This window comes from Panulirus ornatus, chromosome 20 (assembly GCF_036320965.1).
Source record: "Panulirus ornatus isolate Po-2019 chromosome 20, ASM3632096v1, whole genome shotgun sequence".
Taxonomy (NCBI): domain Eukaryota; kingdom Metazoa; phylum Arthropoda; class Malacostraca; order Decapoda; family Palinuridae; genus Panulirus; species Panulirus ornatus.
The window spans coordinates 8,947,976-8,970,624 of NC_092243.1; the positions used below are offsets into that span (position 1 = coordinate 8,947,976).

At 37.4% G+C, this 22,649-nt stretch overlaps 1 protein-coding gene across 2 annotated transcripts in view; it reads right to left on the minus strand.

The window, feature by feature from the left end:
* LOC139755903 (leucine-rich repeat-containing protein 45-like) overlaps positions 1-22,649 on the minus strand; it is a 92,083-nt gene that overhangs the window by 8,054 nt on the left and 61,380 nt on the right. Inside the window, exons 1-9 of one of the 2 annotated variants that reach the window (XM_071674630.1) lie at positions 20,696-21,036; positions 16,466-16,559; positions 14,584-14,750; positions 12,502-12,680; positions 10,511-10,639; positions 9,595-9,766; positions 4,278-4,491; positions 2,005-2,082; positions 1,435-1,546 (exon numbers count right to left, since the gene is read on the minus strand). In XM_071674630.1, coding sequence (XP_071530731.1) covers positions 1,435-1,546; positions 2,005-2,082; positions 4,278-4,491; positions 9,595-9,766; positions 10,511-10,639; positions 12,502-12,680; positions 14,584-14,750; positions 16,466-16,559; positions 20,696-20,781 — 1,231 coding nt within the window. In that variant the 5' untranslated portion in view covers positions 20,782-21,036. Of the gene's footprint in view, positions 1-1,434; positions 1,547-2,004; positions 2,083-4,277; positions 4,492-9,594; positions 9,767-10,510; positions 10,640-12,501; positions 12,681-14,583; positions 14,751-16,465; positions 16,560-20,695; positions 21,037-22,649 lie in introns of those variants that run through there. The other variant, XM_071674631.1, reaches the window with a different exon arrangement.

Below are 22,649 nucleotides of genomic sequence, written 5' to 3' on the forward strand. Positions count from 1 at the left end.
AACAGTAAAATACATCTCCAGCTGCTGAATAACTGATTTTCAATGAAAAAGGAAGCGGAAAACCAAAAAGGTAGATAGACTGGGAAAAGCAAAGATAAAAAATAGCATGGGAATAGAAGGAACATTGCACGTGCATAAAGTTGTTTTTACAAATACGAGTGTTGGTACTGGTGTCAAATGAACTGTGAGTAAAACCAAGTGCAGGTGCAGTCTACCTTGTTGGTGATATGTGAGTATGTAATGGAAAGCCAAGTAGTGGGATGTATGTCTGAGGGAGATATGAAACTAAAAAAGTGTGATGAAGGGATGTTGACATTATGCATGAACGAGAATTTATCTACAAAAATTGTCCGTATTTGGATACATTGAGGAATGTGTGGAAAGAGAGGTCACTGTCTTTGAGGGCAAAGATGGGTATGTTTGATAGTATAATAGTCCTGTCAGTGCTGTGTGGAGGGAAGGAGCGAGTCTTACACAAAAAAGTACAGAATAGGACAAATGTGTTGGAAATGAAATGTATGAAAACAATATGTCATGTGAGTAGGGATGATGGAATATGATATGATAGAGTAAGAAAGATGTATATTAGTAAAAAGAGTATGTATGATAGAACTGAACGGGTATGCTGATTTGGTTTGGACATATGGATAGGATAAGTAAGGCAATGATGACTAAGAGGTATACATGTCAAAAGTGGAATAAGGAAAAGGGGGAACCAAAGGGGACATGAAAGATGGAGTAAAAGATGATTTAAAGGCTTAGGGTGTGAGGCATGGGCTACAGATAAGAATGTGTGAAGGAGGGGGATGTGTTGGGAATGAAAAGTTCGAGAAAAATATATGGTGTGACATGGTTTGATTGATTTAGTGATGAAAGGGTAAGAGAGAGATGTGATAATATAAAGTGTGTGGTTACAAGAACTGAAGAGGGTTAATTGAAATGGTTTGGACATATAGAGAGAATGAAAAATATGATATATGTGTCAGATGTGGAGGGAAAAGAAGAACTGGGAAACCAAACTGGAGAAGGAAGGATGGAGTGAAAAAAATTTTGAGCAACCGCAGCCTCAATGTGCAGGAGGGTAAAAGGCATATACTGGATAGGGTGAACTGGGATGAAGCAGTATACTGGGGTCAATGTGTTGTCAATGGACTGAACCAGGGCAAGTGAAGCATCTGGGGTAAACCATGAAAAAGTGTAAAGGGCCTGGTTGTGAATAGAGAGCTGTGGTTTTGCTGCTTTACACATACCAGCTTAGGAATGGCCGTGAGCAGAAGCAGCCTTTCTCCATCTGTTTTTGGCACTAGCTCAATTATGCGATCAAGTACAAAAAAAATCTATGAAAAAAGTGCACCCAAGGCTGAAATGCTAGACAAATGCAGAATCTCTACCTGATGAGTGATAAAACAAAAAGGAATAATTCTACACACTAACCATCACACTCCATCCTGGTGCCTTTCACCTCCGACTGCAACGAACAGATTGTTTCTTTGAAATCAAAGATTTGTTCCTTTTTATTAGCACATTTGAACTCCAGGTCACCAACCTGAAAATATAAAAATTGGTCATATGACTATGATATAATGACATCTCTTAACTGAAGAAAGCAAGATAAATGTTTTAAACCATACTTTTACTTGCTTCTTTATAACAGGAATCAAAAAGTGATCAAGAAGGGTGAGAAAGCCCTGCTCTCTCTAGAAATATTATTGTAATATCTCCAAAATAATCTGTGAGTGTATGATTCTTCTGCCCCTCAAAGATAGGATCACCTTGTGACAGCCATTGCCAACAACCATTACCTTTACAGGAAAAAGGCTGATCTAATCAGCCCAGATTTGAATATAGATAAACAAATATAACCAACCCATTCCCTAAACTATGCTCACATAAGCAACCAGGCTAATAAGCCTGCAGAGTTGGGTCTGGGGTCTCATTTCTGCAAGCAATACATTACTAAATTACTACCCACTATGCAATACATGAAAGACTGCACATGCCAACCTGAGACTCCAGCTGGGCGATTGTCTTTTGTAGTGACCTTACTTCTTGATTATGCTCTGATCTGGCATGATCAAGTATCTGAAACAAGGTTACACAGCTTGGTCACTTCTAAATCTTAAAAGAAAAAAATATTAACTTACATTCTATCTTAGACTTCACAACAATGCTCAGTCTGTGTTAAATCAAAATTTTTTGTGAATGCACAGTATTTCCTGGAATTTCTTATCTAACCCTCTCTGGGAACATCAATATCTGGATAATTAGTTATGATTAAACTGAAACTAATAATGTTACAACAACTTCAAAAAATGCCATATGTGCTTTATTGTATACTAAATTCAATATCAGGAATAAAATATCTTAATTCTGAGGAATGTTGTTAAGTATGGAGTCTTTAAGGAAAATGTAAATGGTGAAAGGATATGAAAAATAAATGTAACTCCGGGCATTAGTGCTATAGGAACATTCAGCAGGCAATTTAGGTAGACGTAGTCAGTTGGAGCATTAGGTAAGAGCCTCTGCAAACACTGCACTGGAGTTGCCTTCTGCCAGTGGCCCATTAAGGGTGAAGCACTAAAGGCTAAGAGGAGGCACTAAAGTTCACTAGTTATGGAGACTTTACTGCCATGGCTACCCCCTGAGGGAGTTCCTGAGGGGGGAACAGACATCAGATATAGATAGTACAAAGAGAAAGAAATGAAGTCCATATGAAAAGTAAGGGTGTCCTAGACAAGTCTGACTGATTGTTTTCAACAAAAATTAGTCTGTACTAAGTGGAGCGAGTACATTAAAAACTATCTGGTGATGATGACATGAGAAACATGGGTGTTGGTCAAGTAGAATCTGAGTTCAGAAGAGTGTGACATGTCATAGGTACTAGGAAAAGGAAGAAATTACAAAAAAGGAGGGTAGAAGAGCACTAATTCATCTAAAACTGTTGGAGATAAGGTTATAAATGGAGTGGTGAAGAGATGATGATGTGTATAAGTGTAGTGCTAATAAATGGTTTTGAAAAACATATGGAACCATTTAAAGAGGTCATGTTCCTGACAAGAAGAAAGTAGTAAATTTTCTGTTGTTTAAAGCTAAAGGGAGAAATATAATGACATACTCTATAAAAAAAAAAAGCCTTCCAAGCTCATAAGTTTCATCTTTATGTGCAGCAACATAAATCAGAATATACAAAAAAAAATATCATGTAGTGCTTGAATTTGAATATTTGATTAGTGATGAGATGGAAGGATCAAATGGGATCCAAGCTTTAAGAAGAGAGCAAGTGTAGAAAAACATAGGCCTCAACAATATCTATGGGAATGTAATCTAAATGCAAACAGAAAATATAAAAAAAAAATCATCTAGTGCTTGAATTTGATTATGTGATTGGTGAAGCGATGGAAGGATCAAAGGGGATCCAAGCATTAAGAGGAGATACAAATGTGGTAATAATATAGGCCTCGACAATATCTATGGGAATGCAAACTGAGAAATGGAATTAAAGTCAGCATTCAGAACAATGCTATTGATGATTCTAAGAAGTCTATAATAGGGGGTAATATTGGCAGGGCTGGAGAATGATCAGAAGAGAGCAAGACATGTTTACCTGAAAGATGTCACAATCACAATGCTAAGGAAAACAAAGATGTACCAAAGAGAAGATATGTGCAGCATAATATCCAGGCAAAATCTGAAAGGTATAAAAGCAAGAAATGAGTACAGAAAGATAAGGAAAATACATGAATCTGATAAAAGAAAGTCCAGAGGATGGCATGACAGCAAATCTTATTAAGGAACTGAGTTAAAAGAAATGATCAGCAACTACTTACACATACAGAAGTCTAGGAGAAAGAGGGAAGACATTACTGCAACTTGAATAAAGAAAAATCAGTGAAAAGTCACAGATGTAAGGTCAAACATGAGAAGTTCTTCTATGGGAGGATAAGGGATAGATTAATGGAACAAGACAAGGGAAGAGACTTTGAATATGAGTTCCAACTTTCCTGTTTGGAACATTAAGAATATCAAAAACTGTATGACAGTAAGGAAAGTTTAAGAGATTGGTTGCCATGAATGAAGAACTCCCTGTACTGTACACATTTACTGTAAGTGCAGTAATAGAAAATTGATATTCTCACACAAAAAAATAGAAACACAAAGAGATAAAGCAGATTACCAAAACAAATATCATGGTTCCTAGTTTAAAGATACTGAACTCACAACTGTAAATCATATATATAACAGAAAACAAAGGACAAATATATAAAAGTAATCTTTACCTCCTTGTCATTCTTAGTCTGCAACAAGGCTGCTTCCTGACATTTATGCAGATCCTCTTCCAAAAATTTATTTCTTGCCTCCAAAACAGATACTCGTTCCTGGCTCAATCGTAAGGCAGAGTTTATGAGTTCATATTTTGCCTCCAGTGCCTCTAATTCCAAAGATTTCGATCGTAATTCTTCTTCCAACTTTCCAGTTTGGAACATGCTCTCTCTGTGTATTAATGCAATTCCTTTATATATATATAATTTTTTTTTTTTTTTTTATACTTTGTCGCCGTCTCCCGCGTTTGCGAGGTAGCGCAAGGAAACAGACGAAAGAAATGGCCCAACCCACCCCCATACACATGTATATACATACGTCCACACACGCAAATATACATACCTACACAGCTTTCCATGGTTTACCCCAGACGCTTCACATGCCTTGATTCAATCCACTGACAGCACGTCAGCCCCGGTATACCACATCGCTCCAATTCACTCTGTTCCTTGCCCTCCTTTCACCCTCCTGCATGTTCAGGCCCCGATCACACAAAATCTTTTTCACTTCATCTTTCCACCTCCAATTTGGTCTCCCTCTTCTCCTTGTTCCCTCCACCTCCGACACATATATCCTCTTGGTCAATCTTTCCTCACTCATCCTCTCCATGTGCCCAAACCACTTCAAAACACCCTCTTCTGCTCTCTCAACCACGCTCTTTTTATTTCCACACATCTCTCTTACCCTTACGTTACTTACTCGATCAAACCACCTCACACCACACATTGTCCTCAAACATCTCATTTCCAGCACATCCATCCTCCTGCGCACAACTCTATCCATAGCCCACGCCTCGCAACCATACAACATTGTTGGAACCACTATTCCTTCAAACATACCCATTTTTGCTTTCCGAGATAATGTTCTCGACTTCCACACATTCTTCAAGGCTCCCAGAATTTTCGCCCCCTCCCCCACCCTATGATCCACTTCCGCTTCCATGGTTCCATCCGCTGCCAGATCCACTCCTAGATATCTAAAACACTTCACTTCCTCCAGTTTTTCTCCATTCAAACTCACCTCCCAATTGACTTGACCCTCAACCCTACTGTACCTAATAACCTTGCTCTTATTCACATTTACTCTTAACTTATATATATATATATATATATATATATATATATACATATTATCCCTGGGGATAGGGGAGAAAGAATACTTCCCACGTATTCCCTGCGTGTCGTAGAAGGCGACTAAAAGGGAAGGGAGCGGGGGGCTGGAAATCCTCCCCTCTCGTTTTTTTTTTAATTTTCCAAAAGAAGGAACAGAGAAGGGGGCCAGGTGAGGATATTCCCTCAAAGGCCCAGTCCTCTGTTCTTAACGCTACCTCGCTATCGCGGGAAATGGCGAATAGTAAGAAAAAAAAAAAAAATATATATATACATATATTATCCCTGGGGATAGGGGAGAAAGTATACTTCCCACATATTCCACATATATATATGAATAATTGCCACAAAATTATACATTATCAAAATAGTTGTGAAAGGAAATCAATGCACAACGCCATTAAACAGAAAGCCACTTCTAAATGAGGATCTAAAGAAAGATTATCCTGGAGGCTCTGGTGTTGAGCCAATTATTGCCAACTGGGAGCAGTCTGATATGTTTGAGAGGTGAGCTAACTTCAACTAATCAGTGAAACGGATAATACCCCAAGTTATTCATGTAGTGTACACTACTGCTTTGTTGTAAATTAGCAGTAAACAATGCCTAATGTAAACTATTACATAATACTTATGATATCTCATATCATTTAACATTACAAAGAAGGGATTGTGGTAACAAATCAAGGCTGTAATATCTCTTAAGGGATAATAATCCCAGCTTCATGCTGTTTTGCTTAATGCTTGGTTTTTCAGGAATCAGTCAAGAGCTTGAGATGGATACTGTCTGTACAATATCCTAATATGACTGCATTCATCCTCAGAAAAGGCCATGACTAAGTAGCAGTCCAGGTACCTCAAAATTTTTCCTCCTAAGAGAGCAAAGAGATCAAAGGATGGTTTTTACTATGCTGAATAAAACAGCTGGGGCAAGGCTTAGGCTGAAATGCTTGACTGTGAAATGCCAAGTCTCCTTTACCACTTCAAATCTTACAAACTTTCTATACCTGGGAAAGATGGGTCATGCCAACATGTATCTGTAAACTGATGTTCAATGTCCAGGAATGTGTTACTAATAGCATTTGTTTTGCCTGCTGAATGGTGAGCATCACAAACCACTTTACAACTATGAACTGCTAGTGGGGACAGGTCAAGGCTCATTGTTTTCATGGATGAGTTATTCTGTGTAGGATGAAAGAATATGTTTGAGGATGTTTAAAGAGTGGCTCTCTCACTTGTTTTATGACTATCCTTGGTTCTGGTTTTACAGGCTTAACCCAGTAAATCAAAGATAGCCTCCTGCAACTGCAAGAGAACAGCAAATATTCCTGAGACCAGCAGGTCAAGTCTGTTATACCAGTTAAGAAAATCCCATCCTTGGGGATCACTAGCATGGCCACTGCTTCATTAGTTTAGGCTAAATGAAACTTAATGGCTACTCCTACAGAAGATATATGCAATGACTCCTAACAAATGCTCCATATATCTGCCTTCTTGTTGCTCAGGAAAGAAGGTCTTTAGTTAAGAGATTTTCACAGTTATTCTGGTATCAAGTACAAAGAAAGTATGATATGAAACTGGTATGTGCTTGCATTTGTGTCTGATATGACAATGAAAAAAGACAAAGGTGCAAGAACAGTTCCCTGAGCATCATAAAGACACTGAAAAGTATCCATTGCATATTGTAATCTCTTAGCTAGGAAGATGTACATCCATCTTTCTCCTTTTCTAGTTAGTTTTATTATACAAATTATTTGCATTTTGTCATAGACATACTATTAGTTCTCCAGTGCCTCTACAGTTCCATTGCAGTAATTGAGCAACAGTGACAGGTATGAGCTTTCAGCCCAGAAACCAGTTGCTCTGGATTATGTAGATTATTCAATTCTATGGAGTAAGTCAACTTGCATCTCAGAATTCTTAAATGTTCTAATTACAGTATCTGCAAAATGCTTTTTCCACCCCAATATATTTTCCACGGTAATACAAGGCTAAGATTTACTGTGGGTACAAGTATATGATATTCTCAGGGTGAATTCATAATACATCATGTTGCTGAGGCTAGAGTTTCCAGCAGTGTGAGCACCAGCAACCTGCCTCAGTTTGTCTCAGGCTAACTTGAGGGAATGATGTTTATTGCTATTGCTTCATTCAGTGAATTTCACTTCTGGGTGCTGTATTTCTTTCAGCTGTGCTTCAAATTGGTTGGCTCTCACCTTTCTATGAAGGGGAAAGCCTGAATTCTCAACCAGAAGCAAGAAAACATGAATGCCCATGAGATTTCTAGTGCACTGAGTACTCAGAATGCATGATCAGGTAGCTGCTTCCTGCAACACCTCAACAGTGTCTCGCCTCACTCAGGAAATCAAGAACCTATGGATCCAAAATATGAAGCAAGAACACCTCAGGAATCTTGCCAATTCCATGCTAAAATATCTGCATATGGCAATCAAGGCCAAAGGAGAGATGACAAGGTATTAAAATATAAATGAGACAGACAAGGTTTTTTGTGGAATTGAATATCTGAAATTAACGCTACTGGTTACTGTCTTTTTGAAACAGCTTTAACTTTGCCTCTATGGAGTGAGGGTAGGTAAGTTAGTTCTAAGCTTTCTGAGAATATACCAGGGTCCAAGAATGGTATTCTGCACTTCTTTAGATAGACAGAGCTCAGAGAGTCTGGTCTGAGAGCACAGTATATAGGCATGATGTCACTGACCCTCTCAAAGTCCTCTAGTATGGTCATGACATCAGCTATGTGGAACGTGGGGGAATAGTCTTCATTTTTCATACTTGTTTGCCATTTCCTGCTTTCACACAGTGCCATGAAAAGACAAAGAAAGGCCACATTCACTCACATGTGTAGGTAAAAGTCACTTAGTTCATTTATCTTTAATATGCTTCCTGATGCAATAAACACTGGTTTTGCTACCATACATGTATGTGCCTTCCTCTGTTTTTTTTGGTACTTGTGTTTACACATGAAGAGATGTATTTTGCACATTCACCTACTTCAAAAATGGCCCTTTTGTTTCCTTTCTCCAGAATCTTGCATGATGGCATGCTTTGCATTTATAATCTATGTCCTCAGTACTTTCAACATGTTTGTAATGTCCTTAAGGACAGATAACAAAACATACTAAATCATTCCCAAAGAGGGTGGGATATTTTCTTATCTCTCTTGCTCATTGGGTAATTATTGTTAGTGATATATTACTTTTAAACTTTCTTTATTTCATGTCCCAAGATCAATAAACCTATGTGCATATGCAGATTCATCAGCTGAGCCCTTACACACTGTATTGAAGAGTTTTGTACATAATGTATTTTAGATTTCTCACAGAGAATTACAATGAAACAGCAGCAAGCAACAGCCATGCAGAATGGGAAACAAAAACAGTCATCCAATTTTCTGCTAAATTTTAGCTTTCTCACATAAAACATTTTGTTCATGGCTTTGTGCACCTGTTCTTATCCCATGCAAATAGTACATACTATGGTATATAAGTGAAGGAAAATGTTAACAGTTGCAAACAAAACTTTCTATAAATTTCCTACTTTATATCTTTGCCTATCCCCACTAACCCCCATAACCCACAGACTAAAACCATGGGTTTGCACCATTTCTACTGTTTCTTCAACCACAGAGCATTTCTGTAACCAGCACTCACATCCCATCCACATTATGCTTGTTCACATTTGCAACATCTGCCACGTGGAACAGCATATAAATAGCTAAAATGCTGAGGAGTGGCTACAAGTCAAATGGACTGAATACAGCTGTATTACTTCTTGACACATCTGTCAAACATTAACTGTATTCATGTTAAACCATTTCAACTTCTTTTCAATCTTTAATAGTAATATTTGCAGCTTGTACAAACTAGACATACAATTCGCATATATCAATATATCAAATCTAACCTCCTATTTATCTTCATATAATCTAATCAAAGTTTCAGATATAAACTCATTACTGAAAAATAATTTGCTATGATACTGATATACCTGAAATGCATACCTTGCACTAACCTTTACATTCCTGTGAATCACAAAGCACAATTATACACAAATTCCTCTTATTCATCTCTCACTCTATAATATCTAACTTTTTCACTCCAGCTTTACCTAATTCACAGGAGAACACAGCTTACACTAAATTACTTACTTAATAGTTTTATTCAGTGCTAAGTCTGTCTGGGCTAATGTATGTTCTAGTTGTTCAATTTGCTGAGCTGAGCTCTTCTCATGGTCCTCCAGCTGTTGTTTCAACATATCAGTCCGACTGGTATACTCCTTTACCATTATAGCTGAACGACTATTCTGAACTAGCTGTGCATCTGTCCAAGAAGTATATGTTATCAATTCTAGGTTTATGTTCAAAATCTAAATCTTCTTGAACAGTCAAAATTTTGTATCATTACAAACTTAATACCCAACTTAGATTTCATGGTGAGGACAATTCTTTATCATATACTCTAGTAATCTTTAAACAGTATATCTAAATAAAAGATTCTGATAAAAATGTTTCTGTGTCATACGAAGTGCAAGTAAGAACAGGGTGCCTTCCTGCCAGTTCTATAAGAAGTTGCAAGCACATGCTATAATGTGCATGTGTATACACAATTTAAGATGGTTATGCACAGCACAAGTATATGGCTAATTCAAACATTCATTTTGAAAGAAATAATTATTTCTAGATAACAGAATTTATCATGAAGAATAGGGGCATGGAATTTGATGGTAAAAGCTGGGAATATTCTGAGAAAATCAAATAGATGGTAACCCTTCCACTCACAGCTGGGTTAATCCAATTGTAACAAATTAGACAGCTGAAGGGTAGAGATCAAGCTCATAATCTTATATATAAAGGTCAATCACTCTAACCATTCAAATATTGTGCAACTATAAATACGAAATGTGCAGAGATATGAAATAATCAAAGTTAAAACATAGAGGGAATGCTGGAAAAGGATGTGAAATCAAGAATACATGAGAAAGAGGTATGCATGAATGAAAACAGATGACAACCAAAGATAAATTAATGCAAAATCAAAAAATATATAACTTTCAAAAATACATACCTATGGCTGCAACAACTTCATTTGGGATGTTATTTCCTATTAGGTTCAGTTTGGAAAGCGTCTTATTATGATGTAAACTTTCTAACAAGGCCTTTCCACCTGCTGTGCTCATACTGTTCCATCTTACATCTATAACATGAAGAAAAAAAAATGCTGTTTTTACACAGATATTCAAGATGTATCAATGCAATAAGAGAATGTTTTTATTTTCTTTTATTATACTTGATTGCAGTTTCCTACATAAATGAGGTAGCGCCTGGAAACAGGCAAAAAAAGACCCATCCACTAACATACACATATATATATACATATACGCACTTTCCCATGACAATGCTGTTTCCTGTGGGGCAGGGTGGTGCCAGGAATGGATGAGGGCAAGCAAGTATGAATATGTACATGTGTATATATGCATATTGCTGTGTATGTGTATGTATGTATGCATATGTTGATATGTATATGTGTATGTATGTATGCATATGAGTGGATGGACTGTTCATCTGTTTCCTGGTGCTACCTTGCTGATGAGGGAAACAGCCATCAAGTATAATGATGGAGTGAATTGGAACAATGAGGTATACTTGGGTCGACTTGCTGTCAATGGACTAAACCAGGGCATATGAAGCGTCAGGGCTAAACTATGGAAAGGTTTGTAAGGCCTGGATGAGGATAGGAAGCTGTGGTTTTGGTGTATTCTACATGACAGCTAGAGACTGAGTGTGAATGACTGTGGCGCTTTTTGTCTGTTTTCCTGGCACTACCTCACGGAAGCAGGGGGCAGTGATGCTGGTTTCTGTGGGGCAGGGTGGTGCCAGGAATGCATTGAAGGCAAGTGAGCATGAATATGTACTTGTGTATATATGTATTATCCCTGGGGATAGGGGAGAAAGAATACTTCCCACGTATTCCCTGCGTGCCATAGAAGGCGGCTGAAAGTGGAGGAAGCAGGGGGCTGGAAATCCTCCCCTCTTTTTTTTTTTTTTTTCCAAAAAGTAGGAACAGAGAAGGGGGCCAGGTGAGGATATTCCCTCAAAGGCCCAATACTCTGTTCTTAACGCAACCTCACTAACGCGGGAAATGGCGAATAGTATGAAAGAAAGAAAGTATATATATGTATATGTCTATGTATATGTATGTTTATGTGTATATGTTGATATGTGTATGTATATATATGAGTATGGGAGTTTATGTATGTATATGTGTAATGACTGGATGGGTCATTCTTCATCTGTTTCTTGGTGCCACCTCGCTGATGCAGGAAATGGCAATCAAGTATAATAAATAACATTGCTTTTATTCACACTTCATCTCAACTTAAGTGCAGAGGAGAGTAGAATGGAAGAAGGAAGAACAATTGACTGGATATTAGTGAAATGAGTGGACACAAGTGCACAGAACATCCAAAATTAACATGGAAGGATAGAGTGAAAAGGATGCCAGAATGGAGAGGTATTAAAACAAGTAGGAAGAACAATCTACTGGGTATGAGTGAAATGAGTGGACACAGGTGCAAAGGACCCAAAGGTAACGTGGAACTTTATAGAGAAAGGGATGTCAAAATGAAGTAGTGTTTTGACAAGTATTGCCATAACAGAGTAAGGAAATCTTACTTTTTGAACAACTATTTTGTACATTACTGAAAATTAGAAAAGATAAAGACCTAGCAGTGTGAATTTATTAGCTAATCTGAAAATAGCCAGTTATCTGTATTTTTCCATCATACACAATGATTAAGAATATATCAAGAAGAAAAGCTTAAAAAGTAATTCTCAGATTTATCCTTCACCTGGCTGAGACTATTATCAAGATGAGGAACATGCAAATCAATTCTCAGATTTTTTGAGACTTGTCAGCAAAACTTCTCTGTGTCTATGTATCATGACAATCATAAACAACTTCCAAAAGATGAAGTATATTTTCCCTCACCAAGAGTGCATATCAAGTTATCTGCTGGATACTTGATTTCGGGATCTAAAACATATGACACCACTCACCAAGGGTTAATATACTGCAGTTTCTTGCCATTGCTCGAGCTAGATGTGTGGCACAATCTACTCCAAGCTGGTTACTTCGAAGGTCCAGGTATTGCAAGGTCGAATTACTACCGAGGGCTTCACAGAAAGAAGAAAAACTCCCAGGGCATAGACCTAAGTTGTTCCACTCCAATGACAGCCTAAAATATATAGAGAATTAGTATTCATTGTCATCCATCTGAAGTTAGAGTAAAAATAATGACTATAACACTAGTGAAGGCAAATTACTAGCATAAGAGTAGTTTCCCAAACCCTCATTCCCCTTAAGCACTCTCTGGTGAAGGTGCATAGCAAATACCTTCATCCACTGCCACTCACATTGAAAAACTGCATAACCACAACAGATTCATGGAATCCAATCTGGCCACAATTCAAACTCCCTGACATTCACATAATCCTATAGCTTTTCACCACATCTATTGCAAATTTTACTTTCAATAGATACTTTTCACTTAAGCTATTACACACTTAAAATATTCTACAGCTTCCAGATCATATCATTATTTGTACTTATCATGATAAAGCTGAATACATTCTCTTACCTCTTAAATCATCCCAGCTTAATATCTCAGAATATATTGATTCATAAAATAATATAAATAAATAGATTAAGTTAGACCAAAATTCTAACCATCTATCATTCCATAATTCAATAAATTTTTGCCATAAATGTATTTTCCTTAGGATTAATCTTCACTTCTATGAGTACTTTGCAACATAATATGTGTACCTGAAACATTCCACAACAGTTTCCTTATCAAGTAAGAAAACTAAAACTAATGCAGAAATTAAGAGACCACAATGCTGCATGAGGACTGCTCTCGGATGAAAAAGAATACAATCCAATGGAATCACAGTATTTCAAGATTCTTCAGTGTGTCCTATATGAATATTGTTGAAGATTCTTGGATTTTAAGGCTCATGAGTAGAAACTGGTGATTCTTCAAATCCACTGATGTGTGATCCAGAGTGCTCTGATGAACATGCATTTTGCTTTAAAGTTAATTCTTACATTAATGTTATCAACATTAATGCATCTCTGCAATTAACAACCATGCCATGAAACACAATTTTGTCCAGAAATTGGCTGAAAAGTCTGCTATTCTATTCTTTTATTGAATATTTTCTAAACTCTTTGGTTACATAAAGTTAGGTAAGTTATAAAATTATGGTGTAAATTCTACAATACAATACAGTATGTTCTGTTGCTCTAACATGATGCAAGGAATCATCTTCCATTTTATCCTAAGTCATTGTCTCTTCTGACATTAGTGACAACCCTATCCCCCATTTAGTTCATTGACGTGAGCTTTAACCATTAATTGCAAAATCATCAGAGATACCTCCTTCAGAGCAGAAAAAAGTAAGTATCAAAATTCTCAACAGTTTGTCCCACAAGCCAATACAGAAGCACACAAGCTGACTCACCAGTTCAGTAATCAGTTAAACACAGTTCATCTTCCAAAATTAATAAAACTCTAAAGTCACCATAATATAACAAAGAGACTAATACATTTAAAGTACTACAGAGCTCACACTGATCACGCACAAAATGAAAAGTGCAGTTTCAATACTGTGGATAAAACATGCACTCATCTCCTTGTTCAAATGATAAAGCAGAAACTCCGTGCTCGCATTGTACTTGATAGTTTCCACAATCTTCTATGAGCCTGTGTGGCACTTCACCATCCTAGAAAGGGTGCTAATGGCTTTGAGGACAGAATCAAAATGAGTTACACCATAAAGTGGATGCTGGAAATGGAGGGGATAGTACATCAAGCAAGGAGAGATGAAAGTTGCTTGCAAATACATGTATCTGGTATGTGCTACCCATTTGATTTCCTTGTACTTTTTTGAGGGAATTCATCCAGTTTAGGCAGTTCTCACGATGGAAAAAAAGAAAAAAGTAAAGGATGTGACCATTCACCAAAAAGAGAAGAAATATGAAAGTTCAAACAAATGTTCTAAAAAGGATTCCGAGAGAAATTACAATATCCTAAAATTTGAAAATACTATGAAATATAGAAAGCTCATGAAAAAGACCTGACAATGGTAGTGTTATGCCTCAGCATTTTAGCTAAAGCATGGGTGCTGCTACTCTGGATGCTGTTCCCTTTTAGCGACAGTGTCTTCACAGTTGAATTGCCACACAATCCAAGTAAGATTGACTTGATGCCATCTTCTTTTAATAAACAGTCTTCAAAGCTCACCTGAAAAGAAAAATGTAAAAATTCTGTGTATCAAAGTATTTATCAATTAAAAATCTGCTGATTTACATGAAGGGTGAGTGATGAAAGAGGTAAGATGTGCACCGGTGACAAAACATTAAATGGATTAGTTGATGATAAAAAGCCTTATTGGTGCAGAAAGGAAAATCAGGAAGTACAGTAAGGACAGCACATCAGCCATCAAACACATTCTGGGGCAAATTTTCCTTAAATACACCCACTTCTACCCCTGGAGGATAAGACAATGTCTGACAGAAGGGCTCATTACCCTACTAAGAATGGCCTTGTCCATGTGCCCATTGCTGGCACATACAAACCATCCTGGTCAAATTCACAGAAACATAGATGAGGAGGGGAAGGAAAGAATGGGAACATAACCCACACATGTGAGGCTTTCCTTCCGGTGAAGAAATAGTTTTTCATACTTCAGAAATTCATATCCCTCTTCTAATAGGACTAGAGGCTTATAGTGCTCCCATATGGATGATGGTGAGAAGCTCTCATACAATTTTACGTTTTAATTATACTTTTCCCCCTTAATAGAGGAGTCTCCATTTGGTGGCAACTCATCCTGAGCCATAAAAGGTACAATAAAAATGATGGAAAAGGGAAATGGCACAATTCCATAAGACTCCTTTTGTCTTCAAGTGACAAATTTTGCAGCAGTGCCAAAGATAAAGGTACTATCTTCATGTTGCATTCCTTCGCTGAGCATCCCTCCTGTTAACAAAGATGTTTCATCAGCAGCAAGGCAATCCTCCAGGCAGAATTAGGAGACTAGACCACAGGGACAAAAAAAGGTATTCTACCTGTTACCTCCCTATCAGGTCAAGGAAATTCTTGAGACTACACCTTGTATAAAATAATGATATCCTTGGATAAATTCCAAGCCTGAATTAAGAAAGGCTAATTCTTGAATTTTGTTGTTTTATACTTTGCTGCAAATTCGTAATCAAGATCAACTTTAACCTAATAAAGCTATTATTAGAAAAATCAACAGATTCTGATGCTGGGTTATGACATTTAACTTAAGACACTCCCTACCTGAACCTAGGATAAATAGACAAACTGAGATCATAACAAGTAACTGATAGGATACAGCATACAAGAAAATGAAAAAATTACAGTAAAACTAGAACCTTAGATAGTAACCATTTAGGCTTTTTGAGAAAAAGTTTTGCAAGTTCCATCATGGTGGATCTTAATGGATCAATCCCAAACCTAAACATATTCCATTCTTGTAAAAAAAAATGCATTATACCTAGCAATTCTTTAATTACTTTGAAATTGTTTATCCTGAAAGACATCTACTAAGTTTTCATAAAAAAGATTTGTACATATCTTGGTTTCATACTAATGCAGTACATCCTATCTTATATCACTTCATTCCTGATTGGGGTTTACATGATATACAAAAATCTTTTTCTTAACTGGTACAAATTCCGCTAACATTCATAATTTACAAGGTTTCACAACACATTAATTCAGTTATATCATTATAATGCTTATGTAAACTTAAACAAAAATTGTCTTGAGAAAGTGAACATATCAAAATTCCTTAATCAACAATAATTTTGGGAATGCTCGTCAACATTTAGTCAAGCAGCAAGAATTCTTGGTCAAAGTGCATACTAGCAGCTATAATAAATCAAAGAACCATCTTCCAGTCAATTGCTATATAAAATCAACATACTAACCTTACTGATAACATGTGATATTTGCATAATCTTGCCAAGTACAGCACAAGTGCCCACATCCAATGTCTGGTTAGAGAGGTCTAAGATGGCATCCCTGTATGTAAAGCAGAGTAATCAGATATGACCATTTAAAAGAGTAAAGAAAACTCAAAAACTAACACATCAGCTGAATTAGTTTACTGTGTAAACCAGTAAGAGAAATAAACATTTTGTAATGATCTAAAGATTTCTGAACAAGGAACCAATCCAATAAACCAACACAAAAACCATTCTTGTTAATATGATGTTACTGAAAAATATATATGAGAAGTGAGCTAATCAAACACATCAAAGTTAAGAAGCTTTTATATCACCAACGCAGCCGTTAGGATAACGAATATTTGAAACTTTTCTAATATGAATTGTTGTTCGCTGATGATACAGCGTTGGTGGCTGATTCATGTGAGAAACTGCAGAAGCTGGTGACTGAGTTTGGTAAAGTGTGTGAAAGAAGAAAGTTAAGAGTAAATGTAAATAAGAGCAAGGTTATTAGGTACAGTAGGGTTGAGGGTCAAGTCAATTGGGAGGTAAGTTTGAATGGAGCAAAACTGGAGGAAGTAAAGTGTTTTAGATATCTGGGAGTAGATCTGGCAGCGGATGGAACCATGGAAGCGAAAGTGGATCATAGGGTGGGGGAGGGGGCGAAAATCCTGGGAGCCTTGAAGAATGTGTGGAAGTCGAGAACATTATCTCGGAAAGCAAAAATGGGTATGTTTGAAGGAATAGTGGTTCCAACAATGTTGTATGGTTGCGAGGCGTGGGCTATGGATAGAGTTGTGCGCAGGAGGATGGATGTGCTGGAAATGAGATGTTTGAGGACAATGTGTGGTGTGAGGTGGTTTGATCGAGTAAGTAACGTAAGGGTAAGAGAGATGTGAGGAAATAAAAAGAGCGTGGTTGAGAGAGCAGAAGAGGGTGTTTTGAAATGGTTTGGGCACATGGAGAGAATGAGTGAGGAAAGATTGACCAAGAGGATATATGTGTTGGAGGTGGAGGGAACAAGGAGAAGTGGGAGACCAAATTGGAGGTGGAAAGATGGAGTGAAAAAGATTTTGTGTGATCGGGGCCTGAACATGCAGGAGGGTGAAAGGAGGGCAAGGAATAGAGTGAATTGGATCGATGTGGTATACCGGGGTTGACGTGCTGTCAGTGGATTGAATCAGGGCATATGAAGCGTCTGGGGTAAACCATGGAAAGCTGTGTAGGTATGTATATTTGCGTGTGTGGACGTATGTATATACATGTGTATGGGGGTGGGTTGGGCCACTTCTTTCGTCTGTTTCCTTGCGCTACCTCACAAATGCGGGAGACAGCGAAAAAAAAAATAATATCACTTTTTTCTATAAGCCTAATGTTACGGGTATGTCAACATGCAGTTACAAGGAAAAGAAAAAATTATGAAGCTAGTACAAACATATATAGAAATTATCTATTAAATTTAGGGTAGGCATTTCATCCATGCATACTGGAGATAAATATTTCTTCCTTTGTTGAATTTACAGTATCATACATATCCTGTATAACTTACCTTATTACCAGTTACATGGTATGAATCAAGTGCATACAGCTTTTCCATTCTTTCAAAGAATATTCACAAATCCAAGGTAATGAGAACTCTTTTTATTAATCATTCCCCATATTCTGTAAATGAGCACCTTACAGATGTAATGGTACTGGTAATGCTAACTTTGGAGAATGAATCACCTCTTGAATGTGTTCTGTATTTGCATCAGAGGCTCCTCTCTACCCTTCCTCTATCCCTTCTTTGCTCTCTCTGCCAACTCTCACTGTGGACTCTATGTAAAACTTAAGCACTATACCATGGCCCTGTAAGTCATGTTAGCTCACTCTTTTGAAAATACATATTCTTTATTTCTACATGCATTTTTTTCATATTATGATAAATTAAAGAGACTTTGAAGACCTTTCCTTGCCCAAATCGTGAATAACTTTCTGCAGAACAACCAGCATCTACAGGTTAATACTAAGGAAGTATGGCAGGGTCATTTTTTTTAACCAGCATTTAATATATTTTAATAAAAAAATAAAATATTAAAATATATTAAAAAAGGGGGTGACTGTATTGTTGACTGGTTGGTAAGGTTATTTAATGTATGTATGACTCATGGTGAGGTGCCTGAGGATTGGCGGAATGCGTGCATAGTGCCATTGTACAAAGGCAAAGGGGATAAGAGTGAGTGCTCAAATTACAGAGGTATAAGTTTGTTGAGTATTCCTGGTAAATTATATGGGAGGGTATTGATTGAGAGGGTGAAGGCATGTACAGAGCATCAGATTGGGGAAGAGCAGTGTGGTTTCAGAAGTGGTAGAGATGTGTGGATTAGGTGTTTGCTTTGAAGAATGTATGTGAGAAATACTTAGAAAAGCAAATGGATTTGTATGTAGCATTTATGGATCTGGAGAAGGCATATGATAGAGTTGATAGAGATACTCTGTGGAAGGTATTAAGAATATATGGTGTGGGAGGAAAGTTGTTAGAAGCAGTGAAAAGTTTTTATCGAGGATGTAAGGCATGTGTACGTGTAGGAAGAGAGGAAAGTGATTGGTTCTCAGTGAATGTAGGTTTGCGGCAGGGGTGTGTGATGTCTCCATGGTTGTTTAATTTGTTTATGGATGGGGTTGTTAGGGAGGTAAATGCAAGAGTATTGGAAAGAGGGGCAAGTTTGAAGTCTGTTGGGGATGAGAGAGCTTGGGAAGTGAGTCAGTTGTTGTTCGCTGATGATACAGCGCTGGTGGCTGATTCATGTGAGAAACTGCAGAAGCTGGTGACTGAGTTTGGTAAAGTGTGTGAAGAAGAAAGTTAAGAGTAAATGTGAATAAGAGCAAGGTTATTAGGTACAGTAGGGTTGAGGGTCAAGTCAATTGGGAGGTGAGTTTGAATGAAGAAAAACTGGAGGAAGTGAAGTGTTTTAGATATCTGGGAGTGGATCTGGCAGCGAATGGAACCATGGAAGCGGAAGTGGATCATAGGGTGGGGGAGGGGGGCGAAAATTCTGGGTGCCTTGAAGAATGTGTGGAAGTCGAGAACATTATCTCGGAAAGCAAAACTGAGTATGTTTGAAGGAATAGTGGTTCCAACAATGTTGTATGGTTGCGAGGCATGGGCTATGGATAGAGTTGTGCGCAGGAGGATGGATGTGCTGGAAATGAGATGTTTGAGGACAATGTGTGGTGTGAGGTGGTTTGATCGAGTAAGTAACGTAAGGGTAAGAGAGATGTGTGGAAATAAAAAGAGCGTGGTTGAGAGAGCAGAAGAGGGTGTTTTGAAATGGTTTGGGCACATGGAGAGAATGAGTGAGGAAAGATTGACCAAGAGATATATCTGTCGGAGGTGGAGGGAACGAGGAGAAGAGGGAGACCAAATTGGAGGTGGAAAGATGGAGTGAAAAAGATTTTGTGTGATCGGGGCCTGAACATGCAGGAGGGTGAAAGGAGGGCAAGGAATAGAGTGAATTGGAGCGATGTGGTATACCGGGGTTGACGTGCTGTCAGTGGATTGAATCAAGGCATGTGAAGCGTCTGGGGTAAACCATGGAAAGCTGTGTAGGTATGTATATTTGCGTGTGTGGACGTATGTATATACATGTGTATGGGGGGGGGGTTGGGCCATTTCTTTCGTCTGTTTCCTTGCGCTACCTCGCCAACGCGGGAGACAGCGACAAAGTATAAAAAAAAAAAAAATTTAATATATAAGCTAGTAGGGATGAACACTACAAAAAATAGGGAAAACGTGTGCTTAGTTAGTGTATAACTAAATGCAGAACCTTTACAAATCAACAGAACTTATATGAACCTCATTTAACATCCCTTACTATCTGAAATTTACCTTAATTCTCAGTATTAAAGTCAAATTATACCTACTACATTATACATGTGGTCTGCTATCATATAAGGAAAACCCTTTGCTGAATGTTTATGTCTTGACCACCCAATATTTTCCATGATATTCATAGCCTTTACCAACATCTTATGTAATAAAGTATGCAACTTACTAACATGCTCCACAACCTTTATTCTCTTCCCTAGATACTATGCTACCTTTGGAGGTTAGCAATATCCAATATCTAAAGTTAATTCTCAGGCACAGCGAAACTAGTAAATTATAATGTCCTCACGAATTATTAATGCTATCAAATGTTTCACGTAACTTGCTAGGTCAAAGCTACTTACTTGGCTAGGGCTTCCTGAACACAGGCTTGTTCCTCAATCTTGTATTTCTTGCACAACTGTTTGTACAAGTCGTTTAATTCTGGCATGATAAGTCAAAGTAACTAGGGAAGAAGCTACCGGCACCCTCATAGGACATTGGTTTTGTTTCAGTTTGGTCTTGGTCACTTCCAGTCACTGATCATGATCATTTTTGTACGTTATTTTGTTGCTTCTTTTTCTAGCTTAGGGCTAACTAGTAAAGTCCTTCTTGCTGGTACAAGGCTTGATAAACCAGGCGATATTAAGAGGTGAATCAGCTGTAAAGACTGATGTTGACATGCCAACGCACATCTGCAGCGAACACCTTTACTAAACACGTTTAGTGAACAAAACCCAAACAGAATTGAGCGCACATAACTACTAGCAAATATACAATATAAATGGATATTCTAAAATATTAAGATTTTCGTATACTTAATTGGTTTTCCAACATCAGCACCAAAAGAACAATTACAGAGCACTAAGTTTTGCTACAAATTCAGTCATATCTAGGATGATCATATCTTTGTAAACTTTGTACATTATGTGTACTACTGTCCTTCACCATATTACCCTCTTTTCCCCATAGGTTCAAACTGGTTAGATTGATTACAGTGCAGATAAATATACTTAACTACTAAGATTCTCTCCTCTGTATCATTACTTTTCAGATGAAGGCGCAAAGTTGAGAGCAAAGTGAAGCTTAAATCTGTAATGCTCAATTGTCTGTTCCTGACTCTTTACTAGAAGAGTAGAAATAGCATTTTTTTTTTTCTACCGCGAGAGAGAACAACCAGTCATAAATCCGAGGCAGAGAGAACTCTTTTCATTGAAAAGTTTGGGTTGCAACCCCTTACTCTCAGGAAGAGTACCTTACATAGAGGGATAATAGCAGCTAACCAATCTGTTTAGCAACTTCAATAAAACTGATGGGGTCACTACCCAAAATTATATATATATATATATATATATATATATATATATATATATATATATATATATATTTTTTTTTTTTTATTATACTTTGTCGCTGTCTCCCGCGTTTGCGAGGTAGCGCAAGGAAACAGACGAAAGAAATGGCCCAACCCCCCCCCCCCATACACATGTATATACATACGTCCACACACGCAAATATACATACCTACACAGCTTTCCATGGTTTACCCCAGACGCTTATATATATATATATATATATATATATATATATATATATATATATATATATATATATATATATATATATATATATTTCATACTATTCGCCATTTCCCGCGTCAGCGAGGTAGCGTTAAGAACAGAGGACTGGGCCTCTGAGGAAACATCCTCATCCAGCACCCTTCTCTGTTCCTTCCTTTGGGAAAAAAAAAAAAAAAAAGAGAGAGGGGGGGATTTCCAGCCCCCCGCTCCCTTCCCTTTTAGTCGCCTTCTACGACACGCAGGAAATACGTGGGAAGTATTCTTTCTCCTCTATCCCCATATATATATAATATATATATATATATATATATATATATATATATATATATATATATATATATATATATATATATATATATATATACACACACAGATGTAGCTGGTAGTGACAGCCTGCGAAATGTGTCCATAGAAATTTCGTGTGTTTATCATGAGTGTGAAATAGAAACATGATCAGGAATATATGTCTGCAGGCAAGATAAGAAAGCACTGGTAACATCTTGTAAGTTAGAGTAGCCATTCAAGGATTGCATTCACTGGGATATGCCATGGACAATATATGCAATGTGAGCGATTATGTTCATAGAATTATCTTTAGCACCTAAAGATATTCAAGATTTGCATATGGTTATTTGACTAGGTTTTTACAAACGCAAAAATTGTATACATAGCTCATTTTTATTATAGTTCATCAAGGATCCATCCTGTATCCCCTGGACTTTGTTTACCAACAAAAGCC